Raw genomic sequence first — 18,856 nt, forward strand, 5'->3', positions numbered from 1 at the left:
GAACTCTATCATCCGAACTTCCAGGATTTTATGTCCAAATCCAAAGCCTGCACCATGTCAATGCTTTGAATGGCTTCGTAGACTAAGCTCAGCCTCTTTTTTCAATTTCTGGCACACGCTCCACTTCTACTGCATTGTCATTAACTAGAATAAAGACCTTATGAGACTTTGTGCAATGAATTAATGATTTAAATTGTATTTTGTGTCTAGCCTGCCCTAGATAGTTTCTTCGTCTCAATTGTCCATTTTTAACCTTATATTTTTGTGTACATGTTTAATGCTTATCTGGTTCACCAGACTAAACTTCTAGAGGTCAGAGATCAAGTCTGCTGTGCCCATCACTGTGTTTCCTCACAGCTGACATTTAGTAGACGTAAAACACATATTTGATGATTTATTAAATGAAAGGATTATTTGAAAGGTGTATATTTATCATGATGCCTAATTTTATTATTTTTGAAAATTACTTGGTCTTCCCTGCTTCAATATAAAACTTATACTTTCCAATCCTAAAAAAATTAACAATCATATCAGACAAGGGATTAATATCCAAAACATATAAAGAACAACTCAATAACAAAAAAATCAATTTTAAAAAGGATAAAAGAACTAAATAGACATTTTCCAAAGAATACATCCAAATAGCCAACAGTCACATGCAAAGACGTTCCACATCACTAATCAGCAGGAAACTGCAAGATAAAACCACAATGAGATATCACCTCACATCGGTTAGAATGACTATTATCCAAAAGACAAGAAACAGCACGTGTTGGTGAGGCTATAGAGAAAAGGGGACCCTGTGTGCTGCTGGTGGGAATGTAAGCTGGTGCAGCTACTATAGAAAACAGTATGGAGGGTCCTCCAAAGGTTAAAAACAGAGCTACCATTTGATCCAGCAATTCCTCTTCTGAGGATGAGATGAAAAACAGGATGTCAAGGAGCTATCTGTGCTCCTGTATTTCCTGCAGCATTATTCACAGTAACCAACATGCAGAAAAAACCTAAGTGCCTCTAAACAGATGAATGGAGAAAGAAAATGATATATAGATATAGATAACATTATTCACCCATGAGAAAAAAAGGCAATCCTGCTACTTGCAACAACATGGATGGAACTCAAGGACATTATGCTGAGAAAGATAGCTCAGACAGAGACAAATATGATATCACTTGTTGTGTAGAACCTAACAAAAGCTGAATTTGTGAAAACAGAAAGTAAAATGGTGGTTACTAAGGACAAAGGTAGGTGTGTAAGGGGGAGAAATAGGAGAGATGTTTATGGTGCCAACTTGCAAATAAGACCTGATGTAATGCATAGTGATTATAGACAATTATATTATATTATAATCAAACTTACTAAGGGACTAGCTCTTAATTATTCCCATCATGAAGAAGAAATAAATATATGATGTGATAGAGCTGCTAGCTAGCGCTACAACAGCAATCATCCTGCAATACATAAATGCGTCAATATGTTGTGCACTTTAACCTTAAAAAATATTTTTAGTAATGGTAACATTTTTTAATGTTTTTGCTAGGACAAAATTTAACCAAATTAGAAATTTTCTTAAAATATGTGGAAGATTTTTCTCTTTAAGCATTTTGCTACTCCTACAAAAATATTCCTAGAAGTTTCAGCTGGCATGCTATTTTCAACCAAGGAAAATGTTACTTGAGGTGGCCACCCCAGATTTAGATGCCATTACTTCCTGACATGAGATTAACTTCTCCTCTGTGAAAAAAATCTAGTTTAGCACATGTTTCTCCCGCAGTATGATGTGTCACGTTGCTCCCTGGATTCATGATGTGGCGTGGAAACGAAAAGCTGGGCCTGGACCAGTGCAACAGGACTCAGGAGGCTAAGCTCTCCCCAAGGCTGATGTGACAGCATCAGAGGGTTGTCAGCAAGACATCTATTTGCTGTTATTCTCTGAAAGAAAAGGGAGCACACCCAATAAGTCATCTTCAAAAAGGATTTTCTTCAAAAGATAACAATACATCTGTCTCTCAAGATGGATTTTTTTTAACAAATGGTTCAGAGACAGTGGTCACTATTTCACTTTGCCCAAAGATGATGAGATTCTGATGCAGAGAATTTGACAGATAGCATTCTTTCTACCTCTCAGTCAGACGGAAGGTAGTACATTTTTTTTTTTTGGAAGGTAATACATTTAAAAGCAAGAAAAATAATCAAACATAGTGAGAGAGAGAAACGAATAAAACTTCTGAGGCCTAGAGTGCTTTATTCATGCTTCGGTTACTGTGTCAGGGAAATAGAGATTATTTTTGTTGTTGCTTAGACATTGGTGAGAATTTGCTGTTATTCATAAAATATATCCATAAAGTATCTCATAGGTGATAGGCCAAGACGATGTCATAATTTAATACTACCTTCCTGTCAAGTGTTGTTCTGGAGTGAACAGTGAATTCAAGAGAAAGAAATAAACACATTTTAAAATACACATATTCTTTGCAATATAAAAACCAAAGCATCAAAAAGCAAGACAACATCTTAAAAGCACATTCATGTGGTATAATGTAACCTATATTATAAAAATAATTTGCTTTTCTTCCTGAGGAAGCCACACAAAAAAACAGCAGTACAGACAAACAAACCAAAGAAGAAGAACCAGCTGTGCCTTACTTGCAGCTGAAGAAAGCAAGGCAAGGCCAGACTCAGGTCCCGGTGGCGTTTCTTGCTGGCTTTCTGACTCAAGGATCTTCTCCTCTTGGCTGGGTGTTGCAGACATTCCCATCGGGTTTTCTCTGCCAACTGAAATTAAGATTTTAAAAGATGCTATCCTCTCAAAAATCACTTGTTTCTTCTCAGAAAACTCACCCTATGTTCAGCTCTGCAAGTTTAAGTTTTGATGTTGTTTCCACTTCAACGCCAGGCAAATCATTTTACTCTGCATTACGGAGTTATCAGAAAATGCTTTTTATTCTTAGCAGCAAGTCACACATGAATGGCATTCCTATTGCAACTATTCACTGCTTTGTAAATCAAGCAATAATTTAACGCCAGAGTATGAATCAAAGGACTTATGCAAGATATTTTTCTTACAGATTCTAAATGGGAATTCCTTTGATAATCTGGTACATTGCCTTCACTGAAAGGGAAAACTGACTAAAATGTCATTCAAATAATACTTTATGTGACTTTACTGAAATCTGTGAATCAAAGAAGTATACATATATCTATAAATGAAGAAAATTAGCTATTTTCCTGTCTTGTATTTAGAAACAAATTGTTTTAGTGTTGTCTTATTCAGAAATAGATATTCCCACCCTAGCTGAATAATGACGCCAGTTCTACAGTATATGTTCACAAGTGCTATTTGTATTTAGGATTTCAAAGCTGAAGTTGTCTGTGTCTCACTTTTCAGGATCAGGCAGAGTATAGCCATTTTTTCCTGGCTGCACCCATGGCATGCTGTGGCCAGGGATCAAACCCCCACCACAGTAGCAACAGGAAAACAGCAGTGACCATGCCATATCCTTAACCTGCTAGGCCACCAGGGAACTCCAATGGAGCCATTTTTAAATGGCAGTAATTCACACTATGTCAGATTTTAGAGACCTCCTAAATAACAAAAAATTCTATAGATGTCTTATTCTACATAATAATAAATAATAGCAGCTACTTCTTAATGCCACGATTTCAGTCAATAAATTTAAGATGACCCATGAAATATGCCTTAGCATGAGAAGGCATAGCAACCTCACAGGCATGGCTCAGGGGAATCAGTGACACTGGGTCATGCGGAATGCTGGCACAGACTGTACAATACCACTGTCTGAAGAACCGCCTGCGACCACACTGTCATTGATATCCTTTAGTACTATATCACCACAGACAATAATAAGCTTTTCAACATCAAACCCTATAAAACTTAAGTTTTTACATACGGTTTATTTACAATGCAACACATAGACAGTGGACCTTGAGGCTAATAAAGGAACTACAAAAATGATCAGAAATAACTAGAAATATGTCCACAGAGGGAAAAGAACACTTGGAGAGGAAAACAATCAAAAAGATTCCTAAATATAACATAGGATTCCTTTTATTATTGTCCAGTGAAGGAATTCATAATTGTCTACATTATTAATGTGACATAATTGTCATATTTATAAATAATGTAGAAGCCCAGGATTTACAAAGATAAGATAAATCCTTCCAGTCTCTGCCATAAGCATAAGAATAAACTAATGCACAAGACGTGGCTTTGACACTGGCAGGGTTGCCACTGAGGAGAAGACATGAACAATGACCTCTAGGATATTCTGATGAGCTACAACAGGCACATGCAGAGTGCCAAGGGACCACAGGGGAGAAAACAGCCAACCTGCCCATCTAGAAGTGAGAAGCAGGTGCACAAAGGGCTGTACCGCAGAGTCCACCTCAGCAGACTATGAAATGGAATGAGCATCTCTCATTTCTCTATACCGGCCCCTGCACTGGCTTCTCAAGATCCTACCTCATCCTCAAAAGCAGTGTCAATATTTTATTATAAATACAACAGCAGCCTTAATGGAGGGAAATTCAGGGCCTGGAAGAGATTTTCTGGGAAGGTCATTTGGGGTGCTCCTGCCCCTCTGTATGTGTACCCTGACGCTGGGCCAGGTGGGTCATGGATAGAGGTCCAAACCTAAGGACCAAGTGGCCCTCCAGTGGATTCAAAGCTGACTCTGAACCGGAGCAACTCTTTTCAGTGTGCTTTGTTTCACTTTTACAATTTAAAAAGCAATGTGAAAATACATCAACCACAGCATAAAAGAAAACCTGTGATGAAGGTCAAAAAAAACCAGAATTGTCTAGCTGAAAATATATCAAAAGGTATGTATTACACAGATAGCTGGAAATAAATGATCAATCTATTCACTTCAGCTCATGTCTCAGTATATCCAAAAGTTTAGGATCCACCGGACAGAAGGGTTGCAACCCTATAATGTGAACTAGTTAAAAAAGAAACAAAAACACTTATTTTATTGAATACCAGCTATTTAAAAATCAAAACAGCTAAAACTTACAAAATAGCAATGTGTCAGGTTATTACGGCATGTACATTTTAAATCCATAAAGTCTATTTTATTATCTGAAACATATTTTTCTAAATAAGAACATAATATACATACTCAAGATCCGATTAACTGAATATATGACAGAATTTCATTTAGATTTTAAAACTTGAATGATCTTAGGAGACTAGCATGAAGTAAAAACGAATCTTCCAAACATTATTTTAATAAAAGTTTCCTTAAGTCTTGAACCTAAAAGAAATCCTTCTTAGTGTAATAAAAAAATGTAACATCTGAATGTTATCTTTGGTGCTGCATTTTTTCAGATTATTAATACTCAGAGCTTCACAGTTTGTATACAGAGGGTGGCTAATACCATAAGACTGAACTGGAATTAGAGCAAGAAGATTATTGTGTGTAATTATTGTGCACAATTTGTCTCTGTTATGATGATTATAAAACTTGGATATGTTCACTATTGCCTAGATGGTCTAAAAAAAGTCAGAGAACATTAGAGTTAACAAAGTCACAAGTTATACTCATTTCTTTAAATAATACCTGTCATAGTGTGGTCTTACTATAAGGAAGTAGAAGGATGGACTTATTATCTGGAACAATAAGAATGAACAGAACTTTCAAATCTTCTGTCCATGCAGGAAACCCTTTGAGAACCTTCTCCTTGTGTGCAGTGTAGTTACTGATCATGTAAGCACCAACGTCAGACCTCACCACATCTTCTCCTGTATCTCAGGTTCCTGGTATTACAAGTGCAAATTCATGAAAGATCAAATGAAGAGAGTCTGCTGCACAAGCTAGCCAGCTCAGCTGAAGAGTAGTGGGAAAGTGCCTTTCATTATAAATTCTCAATACACGGTTAATTAATTACATCAAATCCTAACCATATTGTAGATGACGAGACTAGGTCAGAGAGAAGGTGAGTGGTATGTCAAGAAGAGATTAAAAGAAGGAATGAGAGGTATCTCTTGTCTTGAGGAACCTATCAATTCTATTTAAGCTGTAAAAGGTACACCACAATGAAGGAGAGCAGAAACCAATGCAAACTGAAAACAGAAAGTCAACAGAGCCAATCAACGGGGCCAAAAGCAGGCTCTTGCAAAAGATGAATAAGATCAATAAATCTCTGGTCAGGCTAACTAAGAAAAAAGTGAAAAAACACAAATTCCTAACATCAGAAATGAAAGAGGGAGCATCACTACATTTCCAATAAGGATATGAAAGGATAATAAAGGAAGGTCATGAACAACTCCATGCCCACAAATTTGATAACCTAGATGAAACAGGCCGGTGCCTTGAAAAACACAATTTGCTAAAATTCCACAATCTGAATAGGCCTCTATCTAGTAAAGCAATTGAACCAATACTTAATAATCTTCCAAAACAGAAAGCACCAAGGCCCCGATGGTTCACTGGAGAATTCTGTCAAACATTTAAGGAAGAAATGACACCAATTCCAATTATCCAAAATTTCTTTCAGAGGATAAAGGCATAACTCATTCTATGAAGGCAAGATTACCCCAACACCAAAACCAGACAAAGACTTCACAAGGAAATAAAACTACAGACCAATACTTCCGATGAACACAGGTGTAAAAGTCCTCAACAAAATATTAGGAAATTGAATCCAACAATCTATAAAAATATTAATACATCAAGTGGCATTTATCCCAGGTATGCAAGACTGATTTAACATTCAAAAATCAATTAATATAAGGATTCCTAGGTCAGTGAAAACATTCTGTAATATCACAATGACTGAGGCAGGGAATTATACATTTGTCCAAATCCATAGGATGTTCAACCCCAAGAGTGAACCAGAGTGTTAACTATGGGCTCTGAGTGACGATGATGTGTGCTGTCCACTGGTGGAGGCTGACGGAAAGGCTGTGCACACGAGGGGCTGAAAGTGCACCAGAAATCTCTGTATCCTCCCTTAATATTTCTGTGAATCTTAAATTGTTCTAAAAAAATCCAAGCATACCTCACTTTGTTGCACTTCACTTTATCGCACTTCAAAGATACCGCATTTTTAAATTTTATTTATTTTTATTTTTTTATTTTTATTTTTTTGTCTTTTTGTCTTTTGAGGACTGCATCTGCAGCATATGGAGGTTCCCAGGCTAGGGGTCCAATCACAACTACAGCTACCAGCCTACACCACAGCCACAGCAACGCCAGATCTGAGCCACGTCTGTGACCTACACCACAGCTCATGGCAAGGCCGGATCCTTAACCCACTGATCGAAGCCAGAGATTGAACCCACAACCTCATGGTTCCTAGTTGGATTTGTTTCCACTGCGCCACAACGGGAACTCCACTGCATTTTTTAAAAAGCTGAAGTCTGTGGCAGCCCCTGCATTGAGAAGCTCTGTTGGTGCCATTTTCCCAAGAGTATCTGCTCACTTCCTATCTCTGTGGAACGTTTTGGTCATTCTCACAAACATTTCAAACTTTTTCGTTATTATGATGTTAGTTATGGTGATCTGTGATCAGTGATCTTTAGATGTTCCTATGTAATTGTCTGGGGCATCACAAACTATGCCCATAAAAGACTTAATAACTTAAATGATAAATGGTGTACATGTTCCACCTGCTCCACGGACCCATTCCCCAGTCTCTCTCTGTTCTCCTTATTCCTCGAGACACAGCAATATTGACATTACAACAATAACCCTACATTGGCCTCTACTTGTTCAAGTGAAAAGAAGAGTCGTAGGCCTCTCACTTTAAATTAAAAGCGAGGCAGGATTGTGCTTAGGGAGGAAGCTACTTCCCTCCACTGTCCTTTTCCAAAGTGCTGCTATCATCTCTTCTTTCTCACCTCTCCCCACTCCCCGCCTCTGTGCCGGTTCTCCTTCCCCCGTGCTCTTCCCACATGGTTGCTGTTCCCTGCTGGCTATTTCTCGCTGCTTTTCCTTCTCCTCCACCCTGTGTCTTTCTGTTTTCTCTCAAGTCATCTATTTCCTTTCGGAGCTCCAGAGGCAGATGGCCAGCCCATTTTGTTGAGTAGGCGTGCCACTGGAGTGCCAGCCAGGGGAGAATAGAGCAGGGAGGGGTGGGGCGACAGAGAGCGTTAAGTGAAGATGCACTAGCCCAGCAACCTGCAAAGCTTTCAATACGCACCTCAAGCTGAGAAGGAAGCGGTGTAGACAGCACAATCAGGGCCAGATACAGCATCATGTCAAAGCAAGCTCATTATGTTCTTATTCCAAACTGTCTTCTATATTACAGAGATAAAGCTGTATTATGCTAAAGATATATCATATTTATATGTGTCACAATCCTATAGGATATATATTTTAAAACCTGCAGAATTGTATATATATCTCCATATAAAGCATAAGTAGACCTCGTTAAGAAAGGAGAAGTTAAATAAGAGTCAGACTAAGAAAATCATCCAGTTTGATTAAACCAAAAATCCGTAAGACTAAAAGAGGTGAAAATTAGACAGCAAACTAAATTTTGAGATAGTTTCAGAACACAGTAGAATTCCCTCACTAACCTTTGTTCAAACAAATATATTCTAAGCTTACATTATTTAAATAAAGTCCTCAGATTCTAATGTCAATTTGCTAGAGAACCTAAACCTAAATATGAGAGAAACTAGTTTCAAAATATTCACATTTCTGTCCTATCCTTAGCCTTTTTTCCCCCAAATTCTATTTTTAATTCAAACCTCATTGGTGTTGGTCTTTTTAATTTCCTTTTATATTGTGAACATTAAAAATTAATAGCAATGAAGCTGAGCATGTTTCTAACAGCCCATCCCCTCCATACATGTGGAAACAGCCTTAACAAAATACAAGTGCATGTGTGCGCGCGCGCACGCACACACACACACACACACACACGCACACACGCACATGCACATGCACACTCAATTTTAAAAGCTGTAAAGGAGCTTAATGTAGCAAAAATTCCACAGCTAACATTAAATATCTGAGCAGTTGAGGTAAGTGTCTTCATTATGGTTTCTTTCACTGCTTCTGGAATCACAAATAGGAAAACACGAGATTATGAGACACTGTACACAAACCATCCAAAGCAAAACCAAAATGGAACATCCAGGGTAAACTTACATTTGATGACTTGCGGATAGAAGAAAATGTTGCCATTTTTGGTATAAACAACTGGTTCTGCCTGTCCATCTGGCTGAAGTCCAACAAACAACCCTGGGCTCTTCACAGATTCCAGGCTTATACATGCATTTTCCAAATTCTTCTTAATTTTGAAATGACAGTCAGTATCTCCTGTACCCTACAATCAACAAAATGTTATTTCATAAATATGAGCAAACACCGACAGACAGACTTTAAAACCAGTCATTTCACAAGAATACAATTTTGTTTCATTTCCAAGTCCTCCTGACAAATCTAGAAGCTTTTTGCGTTAATTGCACCATGTGCTTCCCCCTTTATTCCCTAAGATCCAAAAACAGAGACCATGTGACCCGCTGAGCAAGTGGACCAAGGGCCCTGAGCCACAAAGCCAAGTGCATGTGTGCTGAGTGCTCTCTGAACCGCCCTCCTCTGTAAGTGAAAAGGGACTAGGCCGAAGCAGGAAAACACACTGAAAGAGTGATGGAGAAGAGGGCGATTCTTACGAGTCCCTTTACATTCAAACAGAAACCAATTTTCGGCAGTAAACAGAGTCTACATAAATTACTCAAAGATAATGAAACAAAACATTCAAGAACTAGATGCCCAGGAGAAACCTACTACACCTTTCAGATCAGCAAAATCACCTCTTTTTTATGGCATTTATAATCTCAGAGAACATTTCACTATTCTCACCTTTTGTTTGCTTTAAAAAGTGTTCTTATAAGATTTAGGAGTTTCAGAAAATAAGTTTAATGAGAATGAATTAAAATTTCCAATAGCATCCACTACTTGATTTGTAAAAGATAATTTATCTCTGCCCTCTACTACGAGCTTCTTGTAGATAAGGATCAATTGTCTGTTGCCTATCTCTCTTTGGTAATATAAATATGAATTAAGTAACTTCTACCTTTTTTTCTTGTTATGGACACACTAAAGCTCTGGCTTTGGTTTGTTCATGGCCCAGTAGAGAACACAACCACATACAAATAATCATACAGTTTTAAGGCCAGCAGGATAGAGCTAATTTCCTTGGGTTGGGAGAGAGAGAAGGCCCTAAACTCAGGAGAATCAGGAAGGGCTTCCTGGAGGAGGTGAAGCTGAGTTCAGTGTCAAATGACCATTAAGCTAAGCAGAGGGAAGTGGCGGTGGGAGGTAGGGAGTTGTGGGCAGAGGGCAGCATGAAGAAAGGCAGAGAAGCAAAGGCAGCCTGGTGTGTGGACCAACATGTGTCTTGATGTGGTTGAACAGCAGAGAGAAGAAGGTGAGATGGAAAGAGAGGGTCAGCCCGTTTGCCACCTGGGGGCCTGGCCTGATCTCAGACCATGGGAGCCACTGAAAGATCTGAATCAGAAGTGTGATGTGGACAGACCTCAAATTGTCTTCATGAAGTTTCCTCAATGCCCCCAATACCTACAGGAAACAAACAGCTCACCATCCAGCCCGTTATGCATCTCTTTACGGTTTTCTAATAATAGTCCAGAGAGTCTCAGTTCTCTCTTGCTCTTCAGGTATGTAGCACTGGAGTGCCCTCTTATTTTTTTTCAAATAGGCTTAATTTTTGAACAGTTTTAGATCTACAGAAAACCTGAGAATAGAGTACAGCGTTCCATACACCCACACCACTTCCTCCTGTTATTCACACATCACGTTAGTGTAACGTGTCACCATTAACAGACAAGTGCTGACATGTTGGGATCAACTAGCACTTTATTGAGATGTCCTGACCTTGCGTCCCACGTCCTTGGTATACTGGTCACTCTTCAGCTGTCTTTCTACAAATCCTACACCTTTTTCTCCTTCATACCTATGTTCAGTGATGAGTTCCACCCACGTTGTTGGGAGGCTCAGTTTCCTTCTTTAAACCTTACCGTTGTCCCTAGAGAGCTGCATGCGGTTTGCATCCACGCTACCTGGAATCGCTACTGCATCCAAACCTATTAAAGGGAGTTACTCCAGGGCATAACAATTTTATAGTAATAGAAATAGAAACATTTGTGACAGGATCAGCATCATTTGGTTTAAACATAAGCATGTTTGCCTATAAAAAGGGTTTTCAAATACGCCATGGCAGACACTAATGCTGTATTCCATGCAGTGTCTATAATCACAACGGGCATCGGCTGAGTACTGCCAGGACAAAGGCAGGTAGGCATGTAAGGGACAGCGACAAGGGAGGCGTCTGCAATCCCTCTGCAGATCACCAACACGCCTCATCACAGCCTCTGCTCAAACAAGGGTAACTAAGATCCTTGTGACCGTTCCTTTTTCAAATGTAAAGCCATTCTAGCCCACTGATTTCTGGCCAGATACCATGAAAGTGCAAAATGACATGCCTCATTGTTAGGCATCAACACTATTTCTTAAGGGCCAAAAAGGACATTTTGACTAAAAAGACCCACTACCAAAATTTCAGATGGAGAATTTTCATCAGACAATCATGTCAGTGAGTCACTAAACAAGTTATAAACATAAAAAATCACTGCAGTGGAAGTAGCAGAAGTAAAATGAAAACAATGAGGACTCTGTGGAGGCTCTTCTCTAGAAGGAACACCAACAGAAAACCAACTGAGTACATCATAAAGATCTAACTGGCTTTACTGAATGATTCAAGAATCAGGCCACATCCCGTGTGGCAAGCAGAGGGGAGCCCCAAAGGGCTGCAGCGGCAGTGGGGGCAGGGAGGTGTTTCAAAGGCAAGATAAGGGAGTCATCAACAAACAAACAGATTCTTTCAGATTAAGTCGGCTCCCTTAGGGGACAAAAGGGTCTTCTTAGGTGGGTTACCTCATCTTCCTCCGGGTTGGGGTGGAGCCCAGGCAACATATTAGTCACTAGTTCTGAGACAGACCAGAGAAGCCTACATTTCCGTGGAAGGGTAAAACTTTGTTCCATTAGGTATAAGCAGGGTTTGGTGACATGGCCCAGCACACGTGACTATTTTGGGCCCGTGGTCTTTTTTTCAATAACATCAAAATAAAGGTTAAACACTAATGCTGTTTAAATGGTTGACACCATCGTGAGGAGCCACAGAGCCCTCCAGGCCTACGCTGATTACACAGGTCTGTGTGCACAAAACAAGAGGCTTCACGGGCTCCACAGGAGGTGCCCTCACCAGCTTCACTGTCCCATGGCAGCACCTGGGAGCCACAACCAGGGGCCAACCCTAGTGAGAAGCTAGGGACTGATCCAGACTGCCTGGAGAATAAAGCATTAAATTTGGAACAGAAGCTCTGCAACCCTGGCTAGCCTTTTCATAACTACACCAAAGGAGCCATTAGGTTATTTACATGTGACAGTTTTAGGTAAAGACATTTTGGAGAATGTAAATTGGTACAACCATTATGGAAAAAAGTATGGAGGTTTCTCAAAAAACTAAAAGACTTTGAAAACTTAAGGTTACCAAAGGGGACAGGTGGGGGAAGGACGGAATGGAGGGTGGGATTGGCATATGCACACTGAGGTATATGGCATAACTGGCCAATGGGGACCTGCTATAGAGCTCGGAGAACTCTACCCCATATTCTGTGATCATCTATGTGGGAAAAGAACCCAAAAGAGAATGGATGTGTGTACATGTGTAACTGAATCACTTTGTTGTACAGCAGCAACGATGACGACCTTGTAAATCAACTCGACTTCAATAAAACTTTTTTTTTTTTTTTTGTCTTTTGTCTTTTCAGGGCCCCGCCCGCGGTATATGGAGGTTCCCAGGCTAGGGGGTCTAATTGGAGCTACAGCTACCGGCCTACACCAGAGCCACAGCAACACCAGATCAATAAAACTTGTTTAAAAAGACACGCTACTATTGTTTGCTTGCCTGACTGTTCTGCTGTGGAAGCTCCGGGGTTAGGGAATGTCCAATTACAAACACAAGGAAGCTAGTTCGGCCTCTTCCACACACTAGACGCCCAAACATATTAGCCCACCTCCTCTCCTAGCTTTCCTCGCAGATCTTGTTACAAAATCAGGAAATTCACCTTTGGCCAAAATAACATCACATTTTCCTATGATTTACAAAGTATTTATGGCTTCTTGGAAACGCTCTTTAAAATTTCAAATCTTTTAGCAATAACTTCCCAATGCAGTAATTTTTCCAAGACCAGACTTTGAATTTTTAACAGAAACACCAAAAAGCTAGAGATGTCTATAAAATGTTTGAGCCTCTGATCTTAGGAGGCAGGCGGACAAAAGTAACTGACCTTTAAGTATGCCATAAGTCAGGAAGCCCTCTAAAACCATACTTCAGGAGTTCCCATCATGGCGCAGAGGAAACGAATCCGACTGGGAACTATAAGGTTGCAGGTTCGATCCCTGGCCTCGCTCAGTGGGTTAAGGATCCAGCGTTGTTGGGAGCTGTGGTGTAGGTCGAAGACGCGGCTCGGATCCTGCGTTGCTGTGGCTCTGGTGTAGGCCGGCGGCTACAGCTCCAATTAGACCCCTAGCCTAGGAACCTCCATATGCCGCGGGTGAGGCCCTAAAAAGAAAAAAAAGACAAACAAACAAACAAAAACCATACTTTAAACTGAAGATTTCTACCAATATTTAAAGATTTTCTGTGCGGCCCTCCAGGAGCACAGCTGCTTGACCCTGGGTAGGGGACTGATGTTGAACAGCAACACTTCCATTTTAGAGGGTACGTAGCTGAAGTCTGCCCCCCTACACCTAGCACGCTGGCTGCTCCAGCCTGGGACAGCCTCAGGAGGTCACAGCCCATGGCTGGCGGGAGGTGGGGACTGAAGTCCAGCAGGAAAAACCAGACCCTGATAACAGGGAGCCAGTGTTTCCTCCCATATCAGACCCCAGCCTCCTGTGCTCCTTGCTCGGCCCCTCAGCTGTACTGGTAGGAGGTGCCGTGGACTGAACTTATGTTCAATGCGGGAGTCTGCTTACAAGGGTCACAGCACCATTTACTGTCCAAAGAAAGGACCCACATCTGAGCGTGGCTCCCCACTTGGGAAAGACAATGACAGGCAAGACTCTGCCTGACTGATTTCTGCTTTGCCCTTTGAGTCTCTACACCACCCCTCCACACACACACCTGTCCCTCACAGGCCTCAAAAGAAAGGCCTCAGCCCTCGGGACAAACCACAGGCAGTGGTCACGTGGCAGGTCCGTTTCCAAAAGGCCCACGGAACCCTGCATGGGCCCTGGGATAGCCGGATGCCTATTTTAATGCTCTAAATATCATATGCCATGCAGTCAAAGCTTTATCATTAGATCTCACTGGATTCTCTACTTTGGCTCTCTCTGTCCAAAAGCAAACTGAACAGATGCCTCTGTTTTTTCCAACATATTAAAAATCTTGATACTTGAGAAGTGATACCTGAATATGAAACTCCAATACATGTCTGCGGGCCTCCGTGCCAGCCTGTGGAGGAAATCCTCAACCTGGCTTCTCACCCTGAGAGGTCCATCCGGAAGGGAAGGAAGAAGGAGGTGGGGGCGGGGCAGGGTTCCTAGTGTTGGGTGAAGCACGGCACAGGCCCAGGGCACGTGATTTCAGACCCAGTCACACACCTAACAAGCTGTCCACACGACTGGTTCTAGGAAACTGTGGAAGTGGAAACTGTTTTGGAATCACCTCCCTGCTGGGAGTCCTGCCCTGGCCACTGAAGTCGGCCCAGCCGCCCCATCCTGTTTTCAGGTGCCCTCCACAACAGTGCTTAGAGTGGCCTGGTGACCCTGCCTCTGGGCCGTGATGCCACACAGGCCCTGGGCAATCCCTCAGCCAGGTTCGCACTTGGCTTCCTCCACCACAGAGCCAGCGGGACAGCACTGGCATGTACCCAGTGGGGCGTTTCTACTCATCTTCCCGTGCTCAGCACTCCTGGGTGAACGCCAAGGACTTCCTTCCACTTCTCAGCCAGTCCCCATAGAGCCAAGGAAGGAGGCGAGCACAAAGGTTCAATATGGCCCCAACACCCAAGAGTCTGCCACACGCTCGCAGAGGACACACATGTCCTTGCTCAGGGGGGACAAAGTGAACATCACACTGAGAAAGAAACGGAAGTGACAGAGAGACCCCATGCACCAGAAGGAGAGCGTGGGACAGAAGGACCATGAAAATTCCCCACTGGACCTGAGGATGCAGCAGCCCAGTGGACAGCGGGCGACTGAGCACTGAGCGGCCTGTGGCTGCTGTCAACGGCAGGTGCAGCTTCCAGTGTCGTCCCACTCCCGAGCTGAAGTGACACATCCAGGCCGCACAAGCTCTCCCCAAAACAGGTGTCATGTAGCAACACCCCCTGGTTCGGAGCAGGCCTGCGAGCCCCAGAAGGAAAGCTGGGCAGGCTTTGGGCCACTGGGGAAGGGAGGCAGATTCCGGGGGCTCCTCCTGACTGACACTGGACCTCGTGCGGTCACTCTCTCAGCCTGGCAGCAACATCACCTGTTCTCATCTCAATTAGCACACTTAACCAGTTTCCAGGCCATAAATGTGGCGCTCTGTCCCAAAGCACGGCTTCCTCTTCTGTGAAGTGGGATGTTACTGCCTTCACAAGGCTCCTTCCAGTGGGTCAAGAATGGCCCTTCTCCTCTGCACAGCGCACAAGTGCAGCCCACCACACAGACCAGCCGTTTGCAGCCCCGTCAGGGGCACAGGGACCCCAGGACGAGGCCTTCCCTCCTCCCACCCCAGCATCTCCCCAAAGGGCCGATACCACTGTGGTAAGGAGAAAGGGGAGGGGAGTGCCTCCGAGTTTATCCCAAAGGGATGGTTCAAACCAAAGTCTTCCAAGCACGAAGAGCTGAGCAGAGCACTCAGAGGCAAGCCAACGTGGCCTCGCCCATCCCCTACCCCCACCCAGGAGAATCAGGAACACACACACACAAGGTTATGCTGTCCCTTCCGTGCCCCTCCCAAGTCTCAGACGTTAAAGAAGAGCTCCCAGTACTTAGAATCTGAAAGCACTTCCTTACTCAAGGAACAGGGTTTCCATCGGTGGAAATTCAGGCACCAAAGGAAGCAGTTAAGGAAATATTGTTGACCTGGGACTTTCCAGAGCCTTGCTTTTCAGAGTGTAGTTTGTGGACCAACTCAGCACAACAGCTGGGTGCTTCCTAGAAACACAGACACACGGGTCCCACCACAGTCTCCCTGGGTCAGAATCTGATTTCTAACACAGTGGCCAGGTGGTGTGTATGCAGGTCACATTTCAGAAGCAGTGTCTGAAGGGTCAGGATCCTCCTCTGACCTTACCAAGCCTTCAGCTGCCCTCCCCACTTACTAAAAACCAGTCAAGGGGGCCACCATATACAACATCCAATTTCCAGAATGGTCATAGGTTAAAACGAAAAAACAGAACACTGAGCGAGTATCATGCTCATATCTATTAATGGCAAATGTCTTAAACATTTGCTGAGAAAAAGACGAGCAGATGCTTACTATTCCGTCACAGCGGCCATCCTTAATCCTCAGAAACATCCGTGCGTTTCTCATGCTTTCAAACATGCAAATCCCAGAAGTGATTTTATGCACTCTCCAGTAGGATTTTTCAGACAGTTTGCCCACGCCAGTGCAGCTCCCATCCGGCTGGAGACACAGGGCCTGGCACAGGCTGGTAGCCAGTAGTACCACAGCACTGTGGAGGAACACACCCTTCGGAGCAACAAACAGGACAGAAAGGCAGTGAATGACAAGCTCATGTTTTGCTACAAAAAGACGGCAATAGGGCCCATTCTCCTAGAGAAGCTACGGTGATTGGGATCTTACCAGAAGCTTGGTGGGAAAAAAAGTGAGCAAAGAAAGGAAATAATTGAACTGCTATGCAAATTAAACAAAACTAAAGAAGGTTGTCTGGTTGACTCATGAGAATTTACATTAATCAATATTCATTGAGAGTGTAAGAGTCTGCATCAGATGCTACAGAGATTTTTAAAAGATATAAAAACACAAACACTTCTTTTAAGAAATTTACAATCACTCCAAGCAAATAGTTTTAGCACAAACACGAAGCAGAATAAAGATAGTGTACTATAAGAGGCCTGAATTTTGAAATGTAATCTATGGATATTAGTTAAATGTATACACATAAGAATAAATGATTCAATGAAAAAAAGAATGTATCAAACACAACTAAGGCATATTTAAGAAAATCCTTTATAATCAATAGCTTAAGAAAGATGATATAAAAAGTTCTTGAAGGTTAATTGGAAATATACTAACACTGTACAGAAATGAATAAAAGACACAGATACACAAGTCACAAAAGACAAATGATGAATACACATAAGGAAAAGTAATCTATACTAGCAATAAAAAATAATAATAAAGCTAAAATTAGGTATTTACTTCTCCAGAAAACTGTCAAAAGTTTCTTTTAAGGACCATACTTAATACCAAGGTCAATGAAATAAATATCCTCTTAGGCTGTCTGCCAAAGGGACCTTATAGTAAAGAATGCAATTTTTGTTTTAGGGCCGCACCTGTGACATATGGAAGTTCTCAGGCTAGGGGTCAAATTGGATCTGTAGCTGCCGGCCTACACCACAGCCACAGACACAGCCAGAGCAATACCAGATCCTTAGCCCACTGAGTGGGGCCAGGGATCAAACTCAAGTCCTCATGGATACTAGTCAAGTTCGTTACCACTGAGCCACGATGGGAACTCCAAGAATGTGATTTTACCCAGAGAGGTATAGCCTTTGCCCAGCCTAGGGCAAACGTAACCCAGCCTTTGAGGTAACCTCTAAACCCTTGGAATGCCACGTCTAATAGGAGTATCATTGTTTCCTGGGGGCTTTGGGCCAGCCAGATAGTGAAACTGTGATTTAGGCTGGGAACTTGGCCTAGTAAGCTGCCAGCTGGCCTCTGAGAGGCTGGAGACAAGGTTGGCCCCAGGGACCCCCTACATGAGGGAATCCCAGTAAAGGCTCTGTCCCCAAGGCCCCGGTGGGCTTCCCTGGTGGGCGAGACCCCACGCATATTGTCACATATTAATGCTGAGAAAGCAGCACTGTCCTGGCGCCTGGGGAGAGGACAGCCACAGTTTCCACACTGGGTGCTACTCCTAGACTCTGCCCTTTGTGTCCCTCCCCTGAGCTATGTTTCATCTGTATCCTTTCTCAATAATAAACCATGACCGTGAGTATAAGAGCACTAAGTGAGTTCTGAGTCATTCTAGTGCATTATCAAAACTTGATGGTGACCCCAAGGACACTTGACCCTGAAGATTGTGTCAGAAGTGAGGGTGGTCAGGTCAACCATTCCTCTAACCGCACAGCTGGTTTAACTGTCCCAGGATTAAATACTGGGACATTCTGGAAAGAACCCTGTCAGTATGTTCTAAGTCTTAAAGTTTTCATATTCCGACCTTTCAATTCAATTTTGAATTATCTAAGCTAAGAAAATAATAAAATATATTGTCAAAGATATAAATCAAAGTATATTTTTTGCAGTAACTTCTGTAGAGGCAATAAAATAAAGATTTTAAGATTAAATATCCAATAATAAATATACATATTTGTAAATATATATACACATACATATTTATTCCTAATGTTTCGATATTATGCAACCCATTAAAAACCACGTTTGGAATAAAATAATGTGATGAAGTATTTATTACATAGTAGATATAAAAAGTTTTGAAGACAAATTGACCTTGATTTGCTCCCTAATTTATCATTTACTAGCTATGCTATACTAGTCAAGAGGCAACTTCTCTAAAAATCTTTTCTTCACATTTAAAATATAGATAACAATATCTGTCAG

The 18,856-nt window shown here is 41.9% G+C and overlaps 1 protein-coding gene across 14 annotated transcripts in view; it reads right to left on the minus strand.

The window, feature by feature from the left end:
• Positions 1–424: 424 nt before the first annotated feature.
• Positions 425–18,856, minus strand: part of LOC100627466 (uncharacterized) — a 207,048-nt gene continuing 188,616 nt past the window's right edge. For 13 of the 14 annotated variants that reach the window (XR_014843820.1, XM_021089367.2, XM_085022378.1 and 10 more), the window contains 4 exons: positions 16,529–16,741; positions 9,124–9,301; positions 2,648–2,776; positions 425–1,933 (listed from right to left, as the gene is read on the minus strand). Coding sequence is in view for 12 of the 14 variants with exons in the window: in XM_021089367.2 (XP_020945026.2) it covers positions 1,917–1,933; positions 2,648–2,776; positions 9,124–9,301; positions 16,529–16,741 (537 nt within the window). In the remaining 2 variants the exon portion in view is untranslated. Of the gene's footprint in view, positions 1,934–2,647; positions 2,777–8,167; positions 8,265–9,123; positions 9,302–16,528; positions 16,742–18,856 lie in introns of all 14 variants that reach the window. The other variant, XR_014843821.1, reaches the window with a different exon arrangement.

Source organism: Sus scrofa, chromosome 4 (assembly GCF_054392235.1).
Source record: "Sus scrofa isolate SSC_HxYL_T2T_F1_AM1 chromosome 4, Sscrofa_HxYL_maternal_Yorkshire_Landrace_v2.0, whole genome shotgun sequence".
Classification (NCBI taxonomy): Eukaryota; Metazoa; Chordata; class Mammalia; order Artiodactyla; family Suidae; genus Sus; species Sus scrofa.